Source organism: Schistocerca gregaria, chromosome 3, assembly GCF_023897955.1.
Source record: "Schistocerca gregaria isolate iqSchGreg1 chromosome 3, iqSchGreg1.2, whole genome shotgun sequence".
In the NCBI taxonomy this organism is placed as follows: Eukaryota; Metazoa; Arthropoda; class Insecta; order Orthoptera; family Acrididae; genus Schistocerca; species Schistocerca gregaria.
Window position 1 is genome coordinate 917,278,597 of NC_064922.1, and position 25,588 is coordinate 917,304,184.

At 42.5% G+C, this 25,588-nt stretch overlaps 1 protein-coding gene across 1 annotated transcript; it reads left to right on the top strand.

Moving 5' to 3' along the window:
• Positions 1–5,318: 5,318 nt before the first annotated feature.
• Positions 5,319–25,040, top strand: LOC126355698 (uncharacterized). Its single transcript, XM_050006066.1, has 3 exons — positions 5,319–5,513; positions 8,630–8,926; positions 25,014–25,040. Exons 1-3 carry the CDS (start codon positions 5,319–5,321, stop codon positions 25,038–25,040), a joined length of 519 nt encoding a protein of 172 aa, XP_049862023.1.
• The last annotated feature ends 548 nt before the right edge of the window (positions 25,041–25,588 follow it).

The window sequence follows — 25,588 nt, forward strand, 5'->3', positions numbered from 1 at the left end:
TCACAGAGGGTGGGCTTATTGGTAATTGGGAGCTCCAATGTTAGGCGCGTTATGAGGCCCCTTAGGGATATGGTTGTCAAGAAGGCAAAGAAAACCAAAGGGCACCTCATGTGCATACCGGGTGGAGTCATTCCAGATGTGTAAAGAGTCCTCCCGGACTCCATGAAGAACGCAGGGTGCAGCCAAGTGCAGGTGGTTGCTCACGTCGGTACCAATGATGTTGGTCACTTTGGATCAGAAGAGACTCTCTCTGGTTTCGAGAGGCTATCAGAAGTGGTAAAGCCTGCCAGTCTTGCTTGCAAGATGAAAGCAGATCTGACCATTTACAGCATAGTCAACAGGACCGATTGCGATCCTCTGGTACAGAGCCGAGTGGAAGTTCTGAATCAGAGGCTCAGACGATTCTGCGACCCTGTGGGCTTCAGATTCGTCGACTTGCGCCAAAGGGAGGTTGTGTTTCTGGTTCCACTGGTCAGTTGCCCACTACACGCAGGATGCGGCTACACGGGCTGTGTGGCGTGGACGGGGCGGGTAAACACAAGAAGGGCTTCAGTTACAAAGGGTGTGGACCCAACACAGGAAGAACGTATATACAGGAACCACTGGTATAACGGTTGTAAATTGTCGTAGCTATGTTGAGACAGTACCAGAGCTCTAAGCGCTAATAGAGAGCACTTATGATCAAATCGTTATAGGCACTGAAAGCTGACTAAAGCTTTGGAAAGAACCTAATGGTGTTCCGAAAGACGTCCTCGGTTGCGTGCGGTTCTAAGCGCTACAGTCTGGAACCGCGCGACCGCTACGGTCGCTGGTTCGAATCCTGCCTCGGGCTTGGGTGTGTGTGATGTCCTTAGGTTAATTAGGTTTAAGTAGTTCTAAGTTCTAGGGGACTAATGACCATAGCAGTTGAGCCCCATAGTGCTCAGAGCCATGTGAACCATTTTTTTGTGTTCCGAAAGGATAAGCTAAACACGGTTGGCGGTGGCGTGTTTGTTGATGTTAGAAGTAGTCTAACCTGTCGCGAAATTGAAGTAATTGCTTCCTGTCAGTTAGTATGGGCAGAGGTCGTTGTTGGAAATCGGAATAAAATAATAATTGAATCCTTTCACCGACCTCCCAATGCAGATGATACAGTTGCTGGAAGGTTCAAAGAAAACTTGAGTCTGATTTAAAATACGTACCCGACTCATACGACTATAGTTGGTGATGACTTTAATCTACCCTCGATATGTTGGCGAAAATACATGTTTAATTCCGGAGGTACGCATAATATATCATCCGAAATTGTGCTAAACGAAAATAATTTCGCGCAGCTAGTTCATGAGCCCACGCGAAGAGTAAACGGTTGTGAAGACACACTTGCACTCTTAGCTACAAATAATCCTGAGTTAATAACGAGCATCAAAACCGGTACAGGGATTAGTGAACACAGAGTTGTTGTAGCGAGACTGAATATTGTAATCACCATATCCTCCAAAAATAAACTAAAAAGATACTCATTCAGATAAAAACTCACTTGACGCCTTCCTGAGAGACAATCTCCACCCATTCCAAATTAATAAGTGTAGACCAGATGTGGCTTGAATTAAAAGAAATAGATCGGCAGCAACTGAGAAATTTGACACATGACGGAGCTGATCCTCCTTGCTACACGAAACTGGTTAGAGCACTGTTACAGAAACGACGAAACAAACATGCCAAATTTAAACAGACGCAAAATCCCCATATTGTCACCATTCCTTCGGCAGTCACTGCTCTATAACCAACCGTCTTTGCGATCTGTCGGTATGATGCAACAATGTCAAGCTCGCTAATTATTCGTTCTTGCTTAGAATTCGGAATATGGCGATAACTTTCTCGTACTCATCCTTTGAGTGTACTATGTTGTGATCTCCACGAGAGGACTGGCAGTAACGTTAGACACATCCGTAGCCATCTCGTGCTCGTACCATTTTCATACGTAGGAACGGCCTTTTTCTTTACTGAAAATCATAATAATAGACTCTCATAGGGGTGAAATATTAGTGAACATATCGAACAGACACGTAAATATTGAAGGGAGCATTTGAGAGCGTGTAATCAAGGTATGGTGTAACACTTTCTATTCCTCTCAGCATCTGTTCGTCATCGGCTATAAAACATATTTCTCGTTACTGCCATTTTGCTGTTCCATCTTCGCGTAATGTATATGAAAGTGCAGCAAGAAATGGCGAGTTATTTTGCTCCTAGCGTTTTCAACTTCCTCCTACTGTAATTATTCCTCATGGCGACCCATTTAATGCGTAATTCTGCCTGTCCAGCAGCTCGTTCTAACTGTGATAGTTGACTACATATGAGGAATTTGTCTGAAATAGATTCTGAAAATAGTTCTGTAAATCTAAAACTTTTACCTTCACAACATGCCCAACTTGAGCCACTCACTATCTTTCACTTTTTCCTTTCTACATGCGTATTTCCACCCAGTAAATACGATAACCTGTTTTACATATTCCGACCTCATGTGTCACTAACTTTTTGCACTCTACTGATCCCTACCTAATGGTAAGGCCGAATGGTCTCAGTTGTACTGCTGAACGTGTCATTACCTCTTAGAAGATCTCAGTTCGTAGCAATTGAAGGGAAAACATCTACTGAAATCGAAAATATATGTGATGCTCCCCAAGGAGTTGTTACAAGCCCTCTGCGTTATTAATCGTGTAAATGGTTTTGCAGGTAATCCGTCTTTTTAATTATTTTTTGTTTTTTGTTTTGCATGTGATGCTTTCTTTTACCGTCTAGTAAAATCATCAGAAGATCAAAACGAATTGCAAATTATTGTAGAGTAAAATGTAAGGTAACGCAATTGAGCAGGAAGAACAGTCCTGTAATGTTTTGATCCAGTGTTAGTGGTGTGCTGCTTGACACAGCCATGTTGGTTAAACAACTGGACTCAACGTTGAAAGCGATATGAAGTGGAACGAGCTCGTACACTTTGTAGTAGCAAAGGCGAATAGGCGTTTTCTGTTGATTGGAAGACTTATAGGTAAGTGTTACTTGTCTACAAAGGAAGCAGCATATGAAATACTTGTACGACTCATTGTTCCGTTCGAGTGTTTGTGATGTCCACCAGGTCGTATTATAGGATGACAACGCAACAATTCAGAGGCGTGCTGCTAGATTTATTACAGGTAGGTTCGATCTACTCAAAATGGAATCCAAAGAGGGAACACGACGAACTTTTCGTGAGCCACTATTGAGGAGGTTTAGAGAATAGGCAATTTGCAACTCATTGCTGACGTGTTCTATTGCCTCCAACATACATTACGCTTACAGACCGCGAACATAAGATAAGAGAAATGAGGTTTTGTACGGGCACATAAAGACAGTCCTTTCTACACCAGTTTATTTGCGAGTGGAACAGGATAGGAAGTAACTACCAATGGTACGTGGTACCCTGCACCTATTACAATATTGTGACTTGCTGAATAAGTAGATGTAGATGTAGGTAAAGAATAGACATCTGAATTGTTGCGAATAGTGCAAATTGACCCTAAACAATAAAAAGTGTGAGGAAATCGACATCACTACTAAAAAGTTGGTTTATGTTCGGTTACACAATAATTTGCGCAAATTTAACGCTTGTCGATTGAATTAAATGTGTAGGATCTACAGTTACGAACAACTTAAATTTGTACCATCACACAGAAAACGTTGTGGTGAAATCTAACCAAAGACTGTGTGTGTTTACTTCACAGAAAACTCAGAGGATGCAGTTAGTTTACTAAAGGTATTACGCTTTTGCGCCCTCTTCTGGTTTTTTGCTGTGCAGTGTGGAATCCGTATCCGACAGAAGTAAAGGAGGACATCGAAAAAGTTGAAAGATTGGCAGCACGTTTTGTATTATCCCGGAATGGGGGAGAGAGTGTCACGCATATGATATATGAGTTGGGGTGACAATCATTAAAACAGATTTAGTTGCGACGAGAACTTTTACCGAAATTTCATTCTGCAGTTTTCTCCTTGTCCAAAAGCGGAAATGTATTATTGGCTTCCAGCTATACAGGGAGAAATTAACATCGTAATAAGATAAGTGATTGGCTATCAGAGATCTTCAGCAGTGGATAGACTGGTTCCCTTCAGATCACAGAAGTTAAACGCTGTCGGGTGTGGCCGGCTCTTGGATGAGTGACCGCCATGTACTGTTGCCATTTTTCGGGGTGCACTCAGCCTCATAATGCCAATTGAGGAGCCACTCGATCGAATAGTAGCGGCTCCGGTCAAAGAAAACCACCGTAACGAACGGGAGAGCGGTATGCTGACCACACGCCCCTCCTATCCTATCCTTATTGAGGATGACACGGCGGTGGGATGGTCCCGATGGACCACTTGTGGCCGAAGATGGAGTGCTATCAGAGATCTCACGGAAATATTTAGGTGTTGTGTTTTCCTCTGTGCTATTGGAATGAGGAACGGTCGAGACATACTTCTAAATTACACAGTTGTACTTACTGTGGGTTCACAGTATCAAAAAATTCTCTGAGAAATTTTGTTTTTGCCGTTGACTGTATGTTGATTAACAATCCACTGCTGAAATTTCTACCTTTTGTTCATTTTCAAATGCATGTTGTTTGCAACTGTTACCAGCTTGATAACGACCAAACGATCGAAATTGCAGGAGCCGATCTTCGAAATTCATTCGCTGACTGCGAATTTTTTCAAATAGAAATAACCTGAAAATGGTTCTATAAAGCTTCTGCCAAGCACCTGAGTGCGAATGGTATAGTTTTTAATTCACGCCGCGCGGAATTAGCCGAGCGGTCTATTGGCGCTGTAGTCATGAACTGTGCGGCTGGTCCCAGCGGAGGTTCGAGTCCTCTCTCGGGCATGGGTGTGTGTGTTTGTCCATAGGATAAATTAGGTTAAGTAGTGTGTAAGCTTAGGGACTGACGACCTTAGCCATTAACTTCCACAATATTTCACACATATTTGATTTTTTTTTAATTCGCTGAGTGTGAATACTTTGTGACAGAAGTAGTCTGGAAGTGTTTCTATGAACCCTCTGCGATTGACTTCAGTCTGAATCGTAGAGCACTTTGTAGCTGTAGACGTACATATACAGTGACGGACACTGTAAGACTTCTTTCTTCGGTTAATTTTTGCGCTTTCATATTTTTTCAGTCTCAACAGGCATTTGTCAAACTGTCCCACATTTCACTAGCTTTCTTAGGTAATAATATTGTATCCCAAAGGGGTATCGTTGCACAGGAGTACTGGGTAACTGTGTAACGTTACCGCCCAAGTGAGAGCAGACCCGGCCGCGGACTTTGTGTTTCGCCAAGATGGCGGCGCTCTGCCACCTGTTCCCCGGTACGCACGCCTCTCTCTGCGTGGCGCGTCCACGCCCTGGGAGGAGTCGGGAAGGCCGGCCGCGCACTTTCACGCTGACCTCTGGATGTATATATAGCGGCCATCCGCACAACACATCACAGTTCCGCAGCAGCAGCGATCAACTAGCAACAGTCATGAAGATACTGGTGAGTGGCTCCACCTCACAAACACTGTCTTTTTCCTTGAATCCTGAGTTCTCTCTAGAAATATCGCTGAAGCGACAGTAGCATCAGTAAAAGGATCAGGTCCTTAGCGAAACGGTAGAATTTCTTCACTTTACATCTCACTCATGCAGCACTTCGACACTGGTCGGCAGTTGTAGTTAAGCGGAGATCAACATATATCAGATTAGCGGCTACATAGGCATAAAACTTATTATCTGCAGCTTCCGAATGTCTTACTGTTTCTAGTTAGCTACTGGCTGTATGTCTTGCTATGATAGACCTAAAATCAACCTCGATTTTCTTAAGATCCAACCACAAGTGCTGTCATTCTAAACACCAGATATTTCAATGGAACTTCCTGGCAGATTAATACTGTGTGCCGGACCAAGACTCGAAATCGTGACATTTGCCTTTCGCGGGCAAGTGCTCTACCAACTGAGCTACCACAGTACGATCAACGCGCCGTTCTGGAAAGTTTGGAAGATGGGAGACGAAATACTGCCAGAAGTAAAGCTGTGAGAACTGCGCGTTGGTCACACTTAGGTAGCTCAGTTGGTAGAGCTTTTGTGCTCGAAAGGCAAAAGTCCCGAATTCGAGTCTCCGTCCTGTACACAGTTTTAATCTGGCCAGGAAGTTCCATATCAGCGTACACTCAGCTGCAGAGTGAAAATCTCATGCTGGAGATATTTCATTGTTTAAATTCGTTTACCTTAGAACGGTTCTCTTGCTGGTTCTTGGGACTAATCAAAGGAAATTCTCGCATACTCTTCTGCAATAGTTTCAGAAAATCACACAAGACTGAATTCATGTTCCCTGGACCGCGACTTAGCTACTCTCAAGAGTACATGAGTGTTGCTTTCATTATGCATCTGTGCCTTGATAATGACATTCGATTCCTACACAGGAAGATCTTTAAAACATTAATCCCTTTTTAGCTTCATCTGATTTCTCCATTGATCCCCAATAGTTATCTGAGGTGAATTACAGCTGATTTCTTACTTTCCATAGCTTCTGCCGAACTTCTATCTGACTCTATTCTGGTGGCTAAGTAGTAAAGTGCCAACAACACATACGAATGTCTTGGATCCTGTCCCCAGTCAATCCTATGATTTTTAACTGTCACTTATTAATTCTTTCACTCCTGACAATGTTTGTTGATGTGAAAAATGCTGAGTTGCACCATGAATCGGCATCCACGTTAAACAGTAGATCCCCCTATAACTCGTTGGGCAGTTTAAGGAACAGAGGAAATCAGAACCATACCACATCAACAGGATCAGCCAGACCTCCTGAAGTCAAACACGTAGATAGGTTCCCAAACGTAGTGTGTCTATAGAGTATCAATGAAAACACCCAGTTACTTCGTTCTATGTGCTGTCGTCCAGTAGAAGATCCGTAAAAGATAATTAAAAGTAACACCAGGACTACGGAGCACAGGAAAGCCGTACCTGTGAAGAATTCTGTTGAAGATATCGCATAGGTGAGTTTGTAGCGCGTAAAGTCGACGTAACACAGGCGCCGCTTTCAAATCCCACCGATGAAATTTGTTGTTGACTGTTTACGTGTGAAACGGTTATATGGGAGAACATTTTCATGATATGCAAAAGTATTTTTCGGAGTTTGCAGCAATATTCTTTTGGAAGTATGCTTTCGCTTCGTTAGTTGCAAGTAGCAAACCTATAGAGTACATTTGTATAGATAGGTGTGGTATTCTTTCGCAGATGTCCCTCAGAACACCACATCTATCTATACAAACGTACCCTATACGTTTGCTACTTTCAACTAACGAAACGAAAGCTGATTCCCGAAAGAACATTGCGGCAAATTCCAAAAAATCTTTTGACATGTCAGGAAAATGTTCTTACATGTAACAGTTCCAAAACTGAGCAGTTTGAAAAAAAATTTATCAGTGGTGTTTGAGCGCGATATTTTTCGTGCGACGATCTTGCGCCCTACGAACTACATCTTTCTTTTTTACCTCAATTTGTCCGTTAATGGCTGCTGCATTTTGTTTGGGACGGACATCCCACGACACCCGTTCAAGGCGATCAAAGAACCGTTCACTCTTTTTTTTTTTATCATTAGAGAGGGCAGCTACGCTCTGACCCAACACGCCGAGCAACCTTGCTGGCATCATCTCAGCCGGATGAGATCTTCAACACAATCGTCCACAGATTAGCTTTTCCTGTGCTGTGTGGTTCTGGCGTTACTTTTAATTGCCGTTTACACATGTTCTACTGGACCACAGCGCATAGCCCGAATTAAATAGGGGGTTTTCATTGATACTCTGTCGACACACACAACATTTGGTACGTATCTGAGTGTCTGACGTGTAGGGATTTGGGTGGTTGTAAGCCACTGTGATGTAGAAAACAACCTTTGGATTAACGACAGTTTTACTTCACTGATTTCAGCTTAGATGGAACTATCAAACATCACCCTTCCCGCACCTGTTGTGCCACCTCCAACGTCAGCAATTTTTATTTCTTCATGTTGGCCTTACTGAAGCTCTCTGTATTTTGGAATCAGCATAAAGATAGACTGACAGACGTGTTTGGGATTACAGTCAGATATTTGTTGAACATTATAGAGATTACTTTGGGGGGATGTTGAGTGTCTAAAAATATAGTGTGACGATAAACATTCCTTGGTTACCAGAATGAGATTTTCACTCTGCAGCGAAGTGTGCGCTGATATGAAACTTGCAGGCAGATTAAAACTCTGTGCCGGACCGAGACTCGAACTCGGGACCTTTGCCTTTCGCGGGCAAGTGCTCTACCATGTGAGCCACCCAACCACGACTCACGCCCATAGACGAGATACTGGCAGAAGTAGAGCTGTGAGGACGGGGCGTGAGTCGTGTTCGAGTATCTCAGGTGGTAGAGCACTTGCCCGCAAAAGGCCAAGTTCCCGAGTTCGAGTCTCGGTCTGGCACACAGTTTTAATCTGCCAGGAAGTCTCATTCCTTGGTTAGGTATCTTCCAATGCTTACATTTTACAAAATGCGTTATAAACCAGAAATAGGGAGCGTGGGTTCTAAGGAATCCGATAAGTATTGTACAGTATTTGGCTTGACGCTGCGTCGGTTATTTTTTCAGGTCGTCCTGAGTGCTGTGCTGGCCGTGGCCCTCGCCAAGCCCGGCTTCCTGGGGGCGGGCGTCGTCGGCCCCGCCTACGCCGCAGGCCTCGCTGCCGCCGTCCAGCCCGCCCCCGTCCTGGTGGGCGGCATCCACCCCGGCCTCGCCGCCTACGGCCCGGCCAACATCGTCATCGGGCCGGGTGGCTACCCTCTGGACACCCCTGCCGTGGCAGCCGCCAGGGCTGCCCACCTGACGGCCGTCGCCCAGACGAGGGCCCGCGACGCCGTGGTAAACGGCGCCGCCCTCGCCGCCGCCGCCGCCTACGGCGCCTACGGAGCCTACGGCTACGCCGCCCCCGCCGTCGTCGCCCCCTCGGTGGCCGCCCTCGCACCTGGCGCTCTGGGTCTCCCTGGCCTGCTGGCTGCCAAGGCTGCTTACCACGGCTAACTCTAACGCGGACCGACGTTGTTCTTATGGGTCGACATCATGCTCCACGCATCGTACACGTTTCATCACCACCTCATTCGAGAGGCTTATGTATTACTGATTGTGGTACAAATATTTTATAAATAAAGAGCTTCTAAGAAATCATGCCACGTCTACCAACAAGTTACAGTTTCATACTATCCATCCAGCTATATTGTACCCCTTGTTTCCCATCCTTGTAAATTCCACGTCAACATAATGAGCGCCTTTCGCTTTTGACTTACTTGGCAGTCTGGAGTGATATAACAGGTAGTTCACTCGAATGATTTTGCCGTTATGTACAGTATAACAGTAATAGTAAAACTGCCGGCCTAGTTAACCGAGCGGTATAACGCACGGCTTTCTCGAGCGGGAAGGAGCGCCTGGTCCCTGACACGAACCGATCCGGCGAACTTGTGTCGAGGACCGGTGAGCCAGACAGTCTGTGGATGGTTCTTAGGCGGTTTTCCACCTGCCTCGGCGAATGCCGGCTGGTTCCCCTTGTTCCGCCTCAGTTACAATATGTCGGCGGTTGCTGCGAAAACAAGTTCTTCACGCACACGCACACCACCACTACTCTACCACGCAACCATAAGGGTTACACTCGTGTGGTGTCAGATATTCCATGAAGGGTACACCGTGGGCCGAATCGCACAATAGCCCTGGGTTCGGCTTGGGGTGGCGGAGGGGTGAAGTGGACTACTGCGGTAGTCGTCGTGGGGTTGTGGACCACTGCAGTTGCGGCGGTGACGGAGCCTCTCTGTCGTTTCTATGTCCCCGGTTAACATACAACATACATACAACATACAATACTAAAGCTTGTATATTATTATACATAAATCAACGTTTAGAATTAGAAAACATTTTTCTTTTTTGACAAGGTGTTAGGTTCTTTTATTAAGGAAGAATAAATCTATCAAAATGTGGTATCATTTTCCTCTTTCTCGATTTCGAAGGACAACTTTAATTTACAAAAATATGCAGGAAGAGCTACGAGCAACCTGGAATGACGTAGCATGTACTTCACTCGAAAGCTCCAAGTAAAATGCTCTTGTCGTTATATGCAGTACAACAGTATTACTAAGGCTTGTATAATATCATATGTAAATCAACGTTCAGAATAAGAAAACATTTTTCTTTATTGACAAGGTGTTAGGTTCTTTTATTAAGGTAAGATAAATCTATCATAATGTGGTTTCAACATAACACGAACCAACTTCCTCTTTCTCGATTCTGAAGGAGAGCCTTGATGTACAATTTGACTGCTGCTGTGTCTTCCACAGAGATTCTGTTGCATGCCGTTTACTTAGGAAAAGAAGGAAGCGAGTTTAGAGTTTATCATGCCGACGACATCGATCTCATTGGAGACGAAGCGCAAGCTTGGAAAGATTCAAGGATGGGGAAAAGGATTAGCCTTGCCTCTCCAAGGAACTACCCTGCATCTGACTGTTGGGATTTAGAGGATGTGGGTAGCCGGGTGTGGATTTGAACATCCGCCTCCTGAATGCTTTTCCAGTGTGCTAACCACTGCACCACGTCACTTGGTAGATTACAGTATAACGCCCACTTAGAAAAATTATGAATGACTGTGCTGGTAAACTTCTACGTTATTTGATTTTCAAACAGCTGAGCAAAACTGAACGTACTCAGACAGTTTTCTCTTTACTTATTCTGCTCGCAGCACAGTCAGTGATTTTTATTCAGGGCGCTACGTGACATTACCACCATAAAAATCTAAAAAGCCTACTTACAACATTTCAACCAACCTTTCTTGAAACTTGCTTATCGAGATTGCCTCATGATGTAGACTCTTTTTCTATGTTTCGTCTTCGAGATAGTCAAGGATGTGTTTGTCATCGTCATGAATGTCCACAGTCTTCCCAGATATTCAAACATACAGGTTGCTAAAAAAGTACTCCATATTTTGAGAGATGGTAGTATTGACCAAACCAAAAAAAATGGTTCAAATATCTCTGAGCACTAAGGGACTTAACATCTGAGGTCATCAGTTCCCTAGAACTACTTAAACCTAACTAACCTAAGGACATCACACGCATCCATTCCCGAGGCAGGACTCGAACCTGCGACCTTAGAAGCCGCGCGATTCCAGCCTGAAGCGTTTAGAACCGCTCGGCCACTCCGGCCTGCACGACCAAACCAAGACAAAAATATTCAGGAAGAGCGATAAGCAATTCTTTCATCTCCGCTAGTGTTAAACACATCTCTCCTATTCAAGCTCTGTGTCATTAAGATCGACCTAGAAATGAGGACACTTTCTTCTGTTACTGTCAGTTGGTACAGTGTGTCGTAGAAGTCTGTTAGTGTTGTTCGTGTAAACAGTGTTCAGAGTTCTGGTACAGTGCAATGCATATTTTAGTTCTTATGGAACCAGTTTGTGTTTTGGTAAGTTTGTGAAATGCTTTTACATTGTAATTTTATTCTTGCATTCACTATCATATTGCAAGCCTAGTATTCCACACGCAAAATGGAAGACATTATCTTATGTTACGGTCTGGAAAATGGATGCAGTCATAGAACCAGTACCTTGCATTCTGAACAAAACCTAGAACACGAGGTACATTTATTCAGCCGTCTATTCCAGAGACGGTAGTCTCGTAATCCTTGTCTGTCAGCTTTTTCAAGATCACTCCGACCGGATCCAGATTTCTAGGCCAGGCTGAATGTTTAATGCGTGAGTTTCTCAGTAGCAACCGATTTCTCTGAGTTACGAAATGTTACTTCACCCTTGTTTGTACTGTGTTCTGGCGTTCGCAGTTCTACGTGCGAAGGCCCTGAGCAGTGGAGGAGCCCCGTCTGGCTGGAATGCCCTGACGTAATGTCAACAATACTGCCCAGTGCCTTTCTTGATTAGCACATCGCCTGAGCCGGCTTCTACTGGAATTTGCTTTAAAAATTTACAATCTGAGCGCCAAAATTTTTTGGGGGTTGTGGACAACAGGCTCAATCTCTAGAACCGAAGACCTATGAAACCTTACCAACCCCAAACACTGCAAAAACCGTGTGAGATAGGGCCTTAGGTCAATTAGAGCCGTCTGCTGCAGTCCCAGTGGGATGAACCAGTGGGATTTATTGTATCCACCTCACCAGTCCTGCACAACGTAATGTTGCTGGGAAGCCCACATTAAGTCACTCATTAGCTTCTTATTCACCCTACTGGTTCTGCCACAGATGCAACGTCGTTCGTCAAATGTCGGTATCTGTGTAGCAGTTAATTCCGGCACCCCTTGATACTCGCTGATATACACTGCATTTGCTGTTTAGCATTGTAGCAATGCAGAGAATTAATCTAGCTCTGCCAATAAAAGTTTGCTAGAAAATCTTCCCAACAATTCGTCACGTAATTTGTAATGCACTCCATACATGGCTAAGAGCGTATACATTATGGCCACGGCCAAAACTGAGATTTCTCGCCACGCCACAGAGAATCCCAATGACGTTTCTCATTTCATCGTGGGATCGTTCAGCTTGCGTGCGGGCGTTACAGGGACTCTAATCCAGCTCCACAGGTAGACACTATAGAAGAACATTGTGCATGATTAGAAAATTTACTGTTGAAATCCGAGAAAGAACTTACCATGTAAGTACTTATCGCCAGTCCGACGGACAATCACTCATGCAGATAATGCTTCTTGACATCCATTGAAAATACTTGAAATTGAAATGACTTGCTGTCGACTGATACGTTAATCGTATTTCCCACAGCACTACTATAAATTAAAATTCTTAACGCAATGTTTAAGCTTTTTATAAGGTGTTCCACTACACTTACGTCAGAACATTTGTTTTTTGCACAATGGGCACCAGTTCATTTTGATCTGGAAGTGAGAACAATTCTATATCAACTTTTCCCACACACATGGATAGGTTGTGAGAGAGCAACATCTTGGTCTGCTTCATTTTCTATACTCAATGTGCTGGAATTTTACTTTGGGAGGCATTAAAGGGACACATTGTGTTCAACACCTATTACGAATCTTGACATTCATGGACAGGGAGTTCAAGAAGGAGTTCAGCAAAAAGGGCTAACACCTCGGATACGGAAGCGATCAAGACATTCCATGATGTGTCGTTAAGAAAGTTGTGTTAGAGCTAACGGTAGACTTTTGAGCAATTTACTTAGCCATTAGAAGACAACATTTGACATGAAAGAAATAGCTATTGAAAAAATCTGGACATTTGAAAAAAGAAACAGAAATGAATCAAATATGAAACATAAAAAGTACATGTAACTAAGGAAGTAAAACACATGTATAGCCCATCTTCTTCGCTTCGTTTTAAGTACCTAATCCATTCGCCAAAGTTTTCCTACATACTAGGCGACACCCTGTATACATACATCATTACTTTTATCATCTATAACAAATCTTTCTTGTAGAGGAACATAATGTGATATGTATTTTATCTAAAAAGTATTTCGATCTGTGCGTAAAATGCACCTCTCCTATGGGGAAAGAAATAAACTTAAAAAAGTATGCGTACAACTGGTAAAAAGGTAATATATTTCACTCACTCAGAACACAGAGTGTATTGCAGCAGTATCACTGAATTGGTAAGTTCCCCCTGAGTGCATTCACTTAACATCGTCACTAAAAGGCATTTGAGTACCAACTCCATGGTCTCCGTTTAACCACACTCACACTTACCACTGTCTACGTAACCCCATTACCTCACAAGTTGTTTTGATCGACCTTTGTTTGTACGTAGTCAGTTCAGAGTTCCCTAGTGCCACCAGTCCTGATGAGAACTCGAGGGTAGAACTTTCACTTTGTTAAGGATGTTCTGAAATTATTCTTGCCATGGTGATTTTAAGGTCACCTCAGATGGTTTCACTGATTTTATAACAATAGAGCTACAATGAAGTCGTTTGGGTATGGATTAATGATTATGCAGAGTGTATCATAAGTAATGGTGTTAATGCATACAGTTGAAATTACACAATACTAAAAGCTAACAACGCTAGCAAAACGTGGTCTCGAAAATGCATACCTGAAACACTTCACCTTCTTAAATATTATTAAAAAAATCACTACTATTGCTAACGCTTTGTTTTCCATAATTTGAGAGGTTGTGGTATGAACAAAATCAATAAAAAATGTGCAGTAAACATGGACTGTCAAGTGCATACTTAAAGAGCTACGCACGCTTGTACAGATCAAGTGTTTCATGCCAGTCAAGATGAAAAACTGCCCATAGCTCTTAAGCTGTGCAGTTTAGAAGTCATGTTTACTAGACGTCTCTGCTTCTAGTATAGTCTACAAACAAGAATAAGCTGAGGAAATTGTCACTAACCTCTTCCAGAAAATTATTAAGTGGTGCTCTGCAAACGGACTGAAACTAAATTTTGAGAAAACATACTATATACAGTTCTGAACAGAAAATGGCATAACACCATTTATAAATAAAGACTTTGAATAGGAGTCTGATGCTAAGGCGGAATATTGAAAAATTGAATTTGAAGAAACACACTGATGATGTGCTGAAACGTTGAGTTCAGCTGCTTATGCTATTAGAACTATTGCAAATTTTGGTGATAAACATATCAGTAAGCCGGCCGCGGTGGTCTCGCGGTTCTTGGCGCGCAGTCCGGAACCGTGCGACTGCTACGGTCGCAGGTTCGAATCCTGCATCTGGCATGGATGTGTGTGATGTCCATAGGTTAGTTAGGTTTAAGTAGTTCTAAGTTCTAGGAGACTGATGACCACAGATATTAAGTTCCATAGTGCTCAGAGCCATTTGAACCATATCACTAAATTAGCTTACTATACCTATTTTTATTCACTGCACCATATTTTGAAGTAATTTATGATTAAGAAAAAAAACATTTATTTGCACAAAAGCATGTAGTCAGAGTAATAGCTGGAACTCATCTGGGATGACCTTGCAAACATTTATATAAGGAACTAGGGCTATTCACAGTACTTTCACAATACATATGTTCACTTACGAAATTTTTCCATAGGATTTCGAACATCTTGCACCATTTTACATTGTTGAACGCTTTTTCTCCAGTTCGACAAATCCTACGAACGTAAATTGATTTTTCTTAAGTCTTGCTTCCATTATCTACCGTAATGTCAGAGTTGCTCTCTGGAGGCTTTACCTTTCTTAAAGGCAAACTGATCATCATCTAACACATCCTCAATTTTCTTATCCATTCCTATGTACATTATTTTTGTAAGCAAACTGAATGCATGAACTGTTAATGTGATTGTGCAATATTTCTAGCACTTGTCAGCTCTTGCAGTCTTCGGAGTTGTGTGTATCATATTTTTCCGAATGTCAGGTCGTATGTTGCCAGACTCATACATTCTGCATACCAACCTGAATAGTTGTTTTGCCGTCACTTCCCCAATGGCTTCAAAAATTCTGATGGAATTTGCCCCTCTGCCATATTCGATCTTAAGTCTACCAAAGCTCTGTTAAATTCTCAATCTTGTACTGGATCCTCCATCTGTTCCAAATCGACTCCTGTTGCTTGTTATCTCACGTCACAGAAATCTTCCTCCCTCACAGAGACCTTGAATGTACCCTTTTCATCCATCCGCTCTCTCCTCTCATTTAACAGTGGAATTCCCGATGCAGTATTAATGTTACCACCCTTGATTTTATTTTCACCGAAGGCTGTTTTGACTTTCCTATATGCTGAGTCAGTCCTTCCGACAATTCCTCTTTGTTCGGTTTCTTCACAAATTTTTCATACAGCCATTTCGTTTTAGTTTCCCAGGACCTCCTATTTATTTCGTTCCTCAGCGACCTGTATTTCGGTATTCCTGAATTTCGTTGGACATTTTGTATTTCCTTCTTTCATGGATCGACGGAAGTATTTTTCTTCTGTTATTCATGGTTTCTTCGCAGCCTCATTCTTTGTACCTATGTTTTTCTCTCCAACTTCTGTTGTTGCCCTTTTTAGTGATGTACATTCCTCTTCAACTGTACTGTCTACTGTGCTATTCCTTATTTCTGTATTATAGCCTTAGAACAATTCAAGCGTATCTCGTCATTCCTTACTACTTCAGTACCCCACTTCTTAGCGTATTGTTTCTTCCTGACTAATCTCTTGAATTTCAGCCTTCTCTTCATCACTATTACATTGTGATGTGAGTCTGTATCTGCTCATGGGCCCACCTCCTAATAAGATATTTTATTTCCGAATCTTTGTCTGAACTGAAATACTCCCGTATAACCCAGCGTTTTGCAAGTATCTCCTCTTCTTGTGAATGTGGAACAGCTATTACTAGCTGAAATTTATTACTGGACTCAATTAGCCTTTCTCCTCTCTTGTTCCAAAGCCATATTCTCCTGTAATCTTTTCATCTACTCCTTCACCGACACCTACATTCCAGTATCCCATACTATTACATTTTCATCTCCCTTTACGTAGTGTATTGGACAACGGCCTTGCCGCAGTGGATACACCGGTTCCAGTGAGATCATCGAAGTTAAGCACTGTCGGGCTTGGTCGGCACTTGGATGGCTGCGCCGTTGCCATTTTTCAGGGTGCACTCAGCCTCGTGATGACATTTGAGGAGCTACTCGCCCGATTAGTAGCGGCTTCGGTCAAGAAGATCATCATGAGCGGGAGTTGGTGTGCTGATCCCACGCCCCTCCTATCCGCATTCTCAACTGAGGATGACACGGCGGTCGGATGGTCCCGGTGAGCCCCTCGTGGCCTGAAGACGCAATGCTTTTACGTACTATATTACTTTTCCATCTTCAGATACTATTTCTATCCCATCTCCAACCTGAAACGTCGGCATGTGTACCTGAACTATCTTTGTCGGTGTTGGTTTTCTGTCTATTCTGATAAAAAGAACCCTGTCACTGACTGTTTACGGTAACACACTCTTTGCCCTACCTTCCTATTGATAATGAATCCACTGCGTTATGCTATTTTCTGCTGGTTATATAACCATATACTCATCTGACCAGATATCCTTTTCTTTCCATTTCCTTTCACTGACCCCTTCTACGTCTCGATAGCGCCTTTGAATTTCCATTTTCAGATTTCCAATCTTCTCTGCCGAATTCAAACTTCTGACATTCCACGCTCCGACTCGTAGAACGTTATCCTTTCGTTGGTTATTCAATATTTTTTTCGTGGGCGCCTTCCCCTTGGTGGTCTTCTCCCTGAGATCCGAATGGAAGACTATTCCGAATGGAGGAATCATCATGACACTTTTTCCATTCAGGCCACATGTCCGGTGGATGCACATTATGTGTCTTTAAGGCAGTTGTTTCCGTAGCCTTCTCCATTCTCAAACCTTTAATAAATGCTGAGTCTTCCGCATCTGGGGCAGTTTCCCACCCCAAGAACAAGAGATAGCACTAAAACCCTGCCCAATCCTCTACCCTCTTTGACAAGGCCAGTGGCAAAAAGAGGGAGATTTCTTATACCGAAAGTCTTCGAGAGCCACTGCTGACGGCCAATCGAACTTTAGTCGGTCGCAAGTTTCTAACCCTGGACCGTGGAAATTTTGATTAGGAATCAAAGACGCTACCCTTTCGTTTATTTACTTCGCCTTCTTTTATTTAAATCCCATTTTGTTCGTTACTGATCGTTGCATTTTTTCGGAGCGGTCGCCCATGACACCAGTTCGAGTTCATAGTAGGTTTATTCACTCTGTTCTTTTGTTACAGAGGGCAACGTACCTTCCGAGCGAACACGCTGAGTTTCCGTGCCGACCCCTAGACCACGAGTTATCGTTAAACTGTTATAGATAAGTATTTAAGCTTTTAGTAGTGCGTACGCATTTTTAACTTACTTAACGTTAGCGGACGAAAGAAAATCAGTTTACCTCTTGTTTCTTGTTACAAACTTATCCATATCTAGGGACTACCTCAATAGCACACAGACAAAAACAATAAGCGGTAGCATTACATTAAATTCAACCGCAAGTAAGAACTGAAGTGATTAAACGACAGCATCCGAGCTCAAGCAACAGCAACCATTGGTCTTGGCTATAATAGGGGTGGTTGATGGTCCATAGCACGATATATGCATGGACAGTTAAAAGCTATCGTTGGCCTTGTTAACTATCTATAGAGCGTATACCTTTTTCTTACTGAGAAACAAACTATCTTCCAGGTTCACAACCCAGCAGCTATCTCTTCTGTAATTTTATTTAGGCGGTTGACAAGGGGAAGGTGGGCGGAGGGGGGATCCGGACCCCCAGGATTCCCTCTTTGGCTAGGTCCTTGAGTGTGAGTAACAGCTATAGTCTTAAGTGCAGTTTCTGAAATATCTAGGTAATAAAAAAATCGTCTGCATTGGACAGAGTGTGATTTAGCTTCAATTTGGAGGTGATACAAGAAGGAAATAATAGGCGATCTTTAGTATTGCCTGATATTGTTTCATCACAGGTGATCTAATCCGATAGATACGAGATCACTCCAGGAATCAAATGCATAACCTACTCGTGAGATGTCTATAATGGTAACCATTATAGCAGGAAAATCGTTTGTTATATATAGCGACTTAAGTTCTTTGGTAATATTATAAATCTTTAAGTTTAGAGCACTTGAGAATACTCCTAACAATAGATGGTAACACATGCGTCAAGCGTGGAACAGTAACGAAGTCTTGTCCTTATGATGCACAAGTTTATATAGTATCTTGTCTTTCATGTAGGACAGTTATATGATCTCGTATGTGTCTTTTGCGGTTCAGAAAGAACGATTATACAATCTACTACGTTTTGTTACTGTTCCCTACCCCTTAAGAAATGCACACACGCACACACACATGAACACACACAGCAACCATCTACTTTCCATCAATGAGAAAAATCTTCTCGTTTGTGATTTATATGGACACTTTAGAAACAATCTCCGTGACATTGGTAAAAATTTTCCCAACACGTTTCTTAATAGCATCTTTCAAACGTTCCATGGACGTCAAAATCTTCTTAGCACACACACTGTAGGCTTGCTGACTTAACTACGCCGTCGGACAGAATTCCCAACTTAAAACCTTTACGTCACTCGTAAGTACTACCCATGAGGCAAATGCCGAATATCTCTATAATGTTTCTGGTAACATCGTTACCCTTTTGCATTTCATCACGAAGAGTTTCTTAAATCCTCGAGAGTGCAATGTTTATTGCTGCTTGCCTTTCACAGTCACTGAACCGTGAAAGTTAATGAAGACCGAGTGAGATCAGATTACATTTGTGCGGACCATAGATTGGAAAACGTGGTGCGGCGTTTGAGAGAGTGTATTAGGAACCAGTATATTTCTGAAACTCTTTTTTTTTCACAAGAAGTTCCTTGTGTAACACACAAGATGTCCGTAATTTACCTGTAGAAACACGTAGTGAGTGCAACTGATGCTAAGTACATAGTTTATTTTATACTGACCTTTGTGTCCATATGCACCGTTTGCGTTTAAATCATTTAAAACGATCTTTTCCAATATTGTGATTTCGCTGAGTGATAGAATGATAGATTATTACGTTTGTATTTGACCAGCGCTGTAATACTGAATGTTATAAATTACAATAGGAATTGATTGGGATGAAGAGCGTTGGTGAATGAAGAGCTATCAATCATATAATGTGACATGAGTTTTATATGTTTTGACTGATCAAGCAGCACTGCCTGTTAACATTCTGATTTCTAAAGTATAACAGTAATAACAGCAATAGCAGTTTTTCACAATCGTCTTGCAGCCTTTGTGCTTGATGGCTATAAGAGAAGGCTCATTTAAAGTTTTTTGAGGACTGGTCATTAGAAATGACTCTATTCAAATCACTGTCTGATCTAACTAAATATCACTGACCGATTGGTTTTGTACCTAAACTTGGGTTCTAATGATGACTGATTGTGAAGTGAGAATTTATGGGTAGTATTAACGTCTATATCACTAACTATAATTAACTTATAACTTTCTCTCTGGGAAGCTACTGCACGACAAGTTAACACTTTCCAGGTTAATTGTCAGGTACGATGACAAATGTAGATTTATTCATGAACCATACAATGTGCGGAAATACAAAACCATAGGTAATGGAACAATATCGCAGTTTCACGTCCTGTATCTACAAATGCATATCAGTGCTTCGCACATCTACCTTTCTCACTGCTCTTCCTGCTACTCTGCCCTCTTCTGCGTGTTTTAGAATCTGCAGGTTCTTTAAGAACAGATGACATTTCAAGCTTCAGTTATTAAACCGAGCATTTTACGAGGCACCTATCTCAAGTGCACAAATGGATGAGTATACATCATCCTCGTAAGAGGCATAAAACAGAAACCATATGCCATGGCCAATTAAGCATACTTTGATCTTCAACGAATACGACTTTCAGTCTTAGCTGTATTCAGTTCTCCCTACACGTTCACTAAGCTTCGTACCTGTTGCTTCGCTTTTTGAATTAATATCTTTAGAGACAGAGGCGTTAGTGATAAAATTAAAGGTTACACTATTGACTGTTTGTACATTTTAAATGCAATGCTTTCCGTTATACTCTTTGCCACTCATAAAACGCATTATTCTAAACTTAGCAACAGTGCCACATCATCTTCAACACACACATCTACAATCTGTCTATGACTTAGTATCATCTGGGGATGTAATTCCAGGGGTCTAAACCGCCTGTACACCGAAAAAATTAGCAAACCCTACGCCGTCAGGTCGGCACTCTGACCCAGAAACAGAATTTCAAGTACTTACCAGCTGTGACATGGAGTAACGGACATCGAATTCACGTATGTTGTTTTATATACTTGTACTCGTATTTGTCACTACACTCTGTCGCCAGGGAGAGTAGCGGTCTTGACGTTACTAGAATACAGTGAGAGCTAAAGATTTTGCCTTTGTAATTTCAGAGATTGAATACTGGACAATTGGCGAGAACATATGTCGTGCCCATGTCAGAGAGATCATATAGAAATTTACCTCATATGAGCTATGGAAACTTGGGTGGTGGTTTTGCATCGCGAACAATAGCATGTCATCTCTGGATGTAGGGGTTCGGACGTTGACATGATGGCCGACCTAGCCCTCAATTAGGCCACCGCTTTTAACGATCTCAATGAAGATAAGGTGTTATCAAGATCGTTTCGCACTCTTCCTCTCCCCCCCCCCCCCCCCTCTCTCTCTCTCTCGCTCTAATTTGCTCGCTTCCTTCTACTGCCAGTCTGGTGTCTATATCAGCGTGTGAGATGGAAATTCATTTGTTGACTGTCGGGCCTAATTCTGTTCATAAATTGTCGACACAGAAATACTGTGGGGAACGGAAGTGAAATGTATGTGTACATTTCGTGGATAGTATGTGGTCCTCCATAGTCTTGCAGTACGTTCTGTGCTTTTTGCTAGTGATTAGTTAAAGAGATCGGTCATTATTTTCTCCATTTTTGAGAGGGAATTTTTTGCATGTTTATAGCTGAAAATACGAGATTATAGAATATAGCTCATCCTCATCAGTAATTTATTTAGACACAAGTATTTTCAAGGGCGAACCTTCATTATCAGGGTTTCATGCTTGTTCAAGGTAGACATAAGCTGACATCGTATTACCCAGAAAATACAAAAAGATCTAAAACGTCATGACTACCAAGTACCATGATATTCAGTGTTGCTTGAGGCGTCTGGTCACGTGAAACATTAAGAAAAGTATATTAGCGTGCCAGAGACGAACGTGTACTAATTCCAGAGTCGATCTGCGCCGCATTTGGGGAAATACATTGACATAAGTGTCTTCGATAAAGGGCAGATTGTTAAGGCTCTGCGCCTGGGAAAGGGCTTCTGAGAACCAGCGAAACTGGGCTGAGGTCACGTGCTCCTTTTCTGAGTTTCTATGGAATATGGTTGAAGGATAAGGATCAGACGTCGCTGACTGAGCGGGTGTTCACATCGTAGTACACAATCCAGTTTATATAATCATGACGTCAATACCGGTTATTCCTCCTGAATATAGAACATGTGTCGACCCATTTTCACTTGATAATAACTGCTCAAGAGTTTATTTAAACGCACAGTGTCTTGCTGTCCTGGATGCATTGACATGAAGGGCGACGAAATGGGGATTAGAATAACGTCGACACACCGTTGTGCCGTAATTGGGTCGCAGATGACAGCAAAAGTGGTCTTGCTCTGAAAATAAATGGCAGCCCAGACCATCATTCCTGGTTGTCGGGCCGTAGGGTGTACTACAGTCGGGTTGGTTCGCGCCCTGAAACCTCACTAACGGAAGTAGAACTGATAAAATGTTCTCGGGTTTCAAGCCACGTCCAGTGGTTAACTGCCCACCAGCTTTTGGCAGTGATCTCCTGTGCCATAGTCAAGTGGTTAACTGTTCTGTGGATGTCGCTGCCGTGTTCGTCAGTGACGTCACGGGTATTCAGCCCCGCAAAATAAGTGATAATGTTCTTGGAAATTTGTGGTAAGTTCCGATAGGACGAAACTGCTGAATTCAGCGGTCCCTAGACTTACACACTACTTAAACTACCTTAAACTAAGGACAACACAAACACCCGTGCACGATGGAAGACTCGAAACTCCGACGGGGGGCAAGGCGCCTGAGACCGTGAGACTAGTGGTAATGTTTTGGTGACGCGATGGCTGTGCTCGCTTCAACTCCTGAATCATATGATCCCAGACCGTTCTTCGTTGCAATCCACCGTCCTTATTGACGGTCTTGTCTGACATGTTGATGCATATTGCTTAATTTCCTACGCTACCCCAGAAGCTGTTGATCCGTTTAATAACAGAAATCTCGTCGAATGCAATTCGTAGTCCTTTCTCCAGTGCATGTTCCGCTATAGATGACATTTCGAGATAGCGCAGGCGGAAACTCCTTGCATGTTCTCTTTGACGCTGTTCAATAGTGCGCACAGCCTGACCGACATAAAACTGCCCACATTCTCACGGTGTTTTGTATATTCTAGGTGCTCTGGAGCCTACATCGTCTCCCACAGGCTTCATTAGATGCCGGAACGTTGCTGTGGGCCTGAAGACTATAGTGACTTTATGTCTCTTCAGGAGACTAATTTTCCCTGTTATTGAGCCACAAAACAGGAAAAACGCATATTTCCTCATGTCTTGTTAGGAGGCCTTTTGCTTTCGTAGCTTAGATGAAACTTCTTGTGAAATTTATTTGTTGTGGTAACTGTTTTCCTATAAAACTTTACGGAAATGGTTGAGTTTCCTTGGCAGGTTTTCGGATTCTGAGACGTTTTCAGCTCGATGTGCCAAGGTCCTCAGACCATTTCTATGCTATGTGGTGGTAGGTGGTGGCGTGCAGATACCGATCCTTGTGAGTAAGCTTGCGGTAAACACAGTGGCCGAGACATCCATGGGATTTGGGTGGAAAAGGACGTCCGGAAACGGCAATGAACTGTCCTTCTCCACATTCCTCATGAACTTTGTATGGTCGTGGATACTGCTGATGTGTTCCAGGTACTCTTCTAGCTGTTCCTGGCCATGAGGCTATATGACGAAGATATCATCGACGTAGCAGAAAAAAAACTGGCAATTGCTTTAGTCGTGTTGAAGGCGAAGTCCTCTAAATGTTTCACAAAGAGGTTGGCTACAACTGGAGCTAGTGTGATCTCCATAGCGACGCCGCCCGCTTGGTTGAAATATTCTCCACCCTGTAAAAAATACTATGAGTCTGTGATGGGCACACATATGAATAGGGAAATCACATCAAAACTAACCATAATATCTCCTTTACAGTGTTTATCGTGTGTCGGGGGGGGGGGGGGGGGGGGGGGGTTAGCCAAGAGCTTTTCAAGTGTATAGGTCGGCAATGACGGTGCTCACTATAAGCCTTAAAAGTTTATCCTTCTTATGTATCTTTGGCAGACCATAGGACGTGGGAGGTCTGAATGCCTGAGGGAGGGAGTTCTTAATGACACACTCTTCCCGATGACCGTTTGAGAAGCTCTGAAGTCCTCCTCTCTGTTCTGGATGTTGGGTCCCAAGACAGCTTTTGGCACGCATCTTATTCCAACAACTTCCGAATTTTCGTGTCACTGTCTGCTCGTTCCTTTACGACGGCAGCATTGCCGTCGTCAGCTGGAAGGACTACGGTGAGAGGATCGTGGCGGCGAGCACGGAGGACATGGTCTTCAGCTCTAGTGATGTTTGGTGCTGGCGGCTTGGATTTTAAAATAATGCGGCTCGTTTCTCTGCGAATTTCTTCTGCAGTTTCACTCGGAAACTTAATAACTGCTTGTTCAATACCAATTAATATGTCAGCAACCGGGATACCTCGCTCCTTCACCACGAAGTCGCAAAACATGTTGCAGTAACATAGGGTACAGAGGCAGATATGTACACCAATATAATTCCATATATTACGGACAAACATTAACGATATACACAGCAGAAGTCGGTTCAATTCTGACAGACTTTTAAAAAAAATGTAAGACAAAGACACATATTGCTTTCATCTAAAGAACGTAGTGAGCCTACATAATATGAATTTAAAGTATTGTTCTATTGTCTTGTCTTACAGTAAAAATTTACAACATTTTCGAGACTGATCTTGCAACTTTGAACATTTGTTTTGTTGTGTTACACAACCATTTGGACTTGGAAATAACACTGGGACGTTTAATTTGAGAGTCCACAGTCATTTTATCGGCGTCAAGTGTAACTTACGCAATAATTACACTCTTCCAGTTGCTAACCCATTATTGGAGCTAACATGATGTTTATAGGCCAATGGTATATGTGTTTTAGACGTGTAAAGTAAGTAATATTGCATTTTTTTTTTATGAATTACCTTATTACCCCATAAAGTAGTGCTTCTTTAGTTCGTTTTTGTAACAGGATCATTTATGTGTAGGAGGAACTCTCAGCTATTACAGCGGAATATTATTTTCTGCTACATGTTTTTGTACTGTTATAGAAACATGAAGACCTGGAAATATAATTGTTGCACATCATTTTAGTCCATAATCTTGTTTTAGGCATCAATAATTGCGCTCTTCCAGTAGCGGACACGATCTTTTAATTTACATGTCTATTACAGAAGTGCATTAGATGTGATGATAATTTGGACATGAACGTTGTACATGTGTGCTTATATTCTTTCGACAAATAATACACCATTTTTAACAGCAGTAAGATACCCTCGCACAGAGCTTAAGAGGAACTGTCTAATCTCATTACAGTATGTTATTTTTTTAGCAATATACGTTTTGTTCTGTTACAGAATATTTCAGATGTGGAAATATTTACTGTCTATTGTGCCTTACACCAAGTGTGGTACAATAATGTAACTGTGCTTGTCACCCAGTGTAACTTAACCTCAAATTTCGATCAGCAGTAGTGTCACATGTATGGTGATAAATAATGCAGATGTTTGAGGCATGATTATACATAATGTTAGCGTCCGTGTCCATTGTGCTTTGTATCATGTCTGTTTCGAAGACTGGACCATTGTAGTTGACAACTGAGAGACATAGAGAACTGAGATGGGGACTGACTGTTTCATTCTAATGGACCCTAAAATGTTGGACTATGGTTGACTTTTTTCTTTAAA

Bases quoted from the DNA above. Each gene is read 5' to 3' on its own strand.
- LOC126355698 (XM_050006066.1), top strand. From the start codon at position 5,319: ATGGCGGCGCTCTGCCACCTGTTCCCCGGTACGCACGCCTCTCTCTGC. The intron at 5,514-8,629 runs GTGAGTGGCTCC...TTATTTTTTCAG, and splicing joins CAACAGTCATGAAGATACTG to GTCGTCCTGAGTGCTGTGCT. The intron at 8,927-25,013 runs GCCGCCTACGGC...ATCTTGTTTTAG, and splicing joins GCGCCGCCCTCGCCGCCGCC to GCATCAATAATTGCGCTCTT.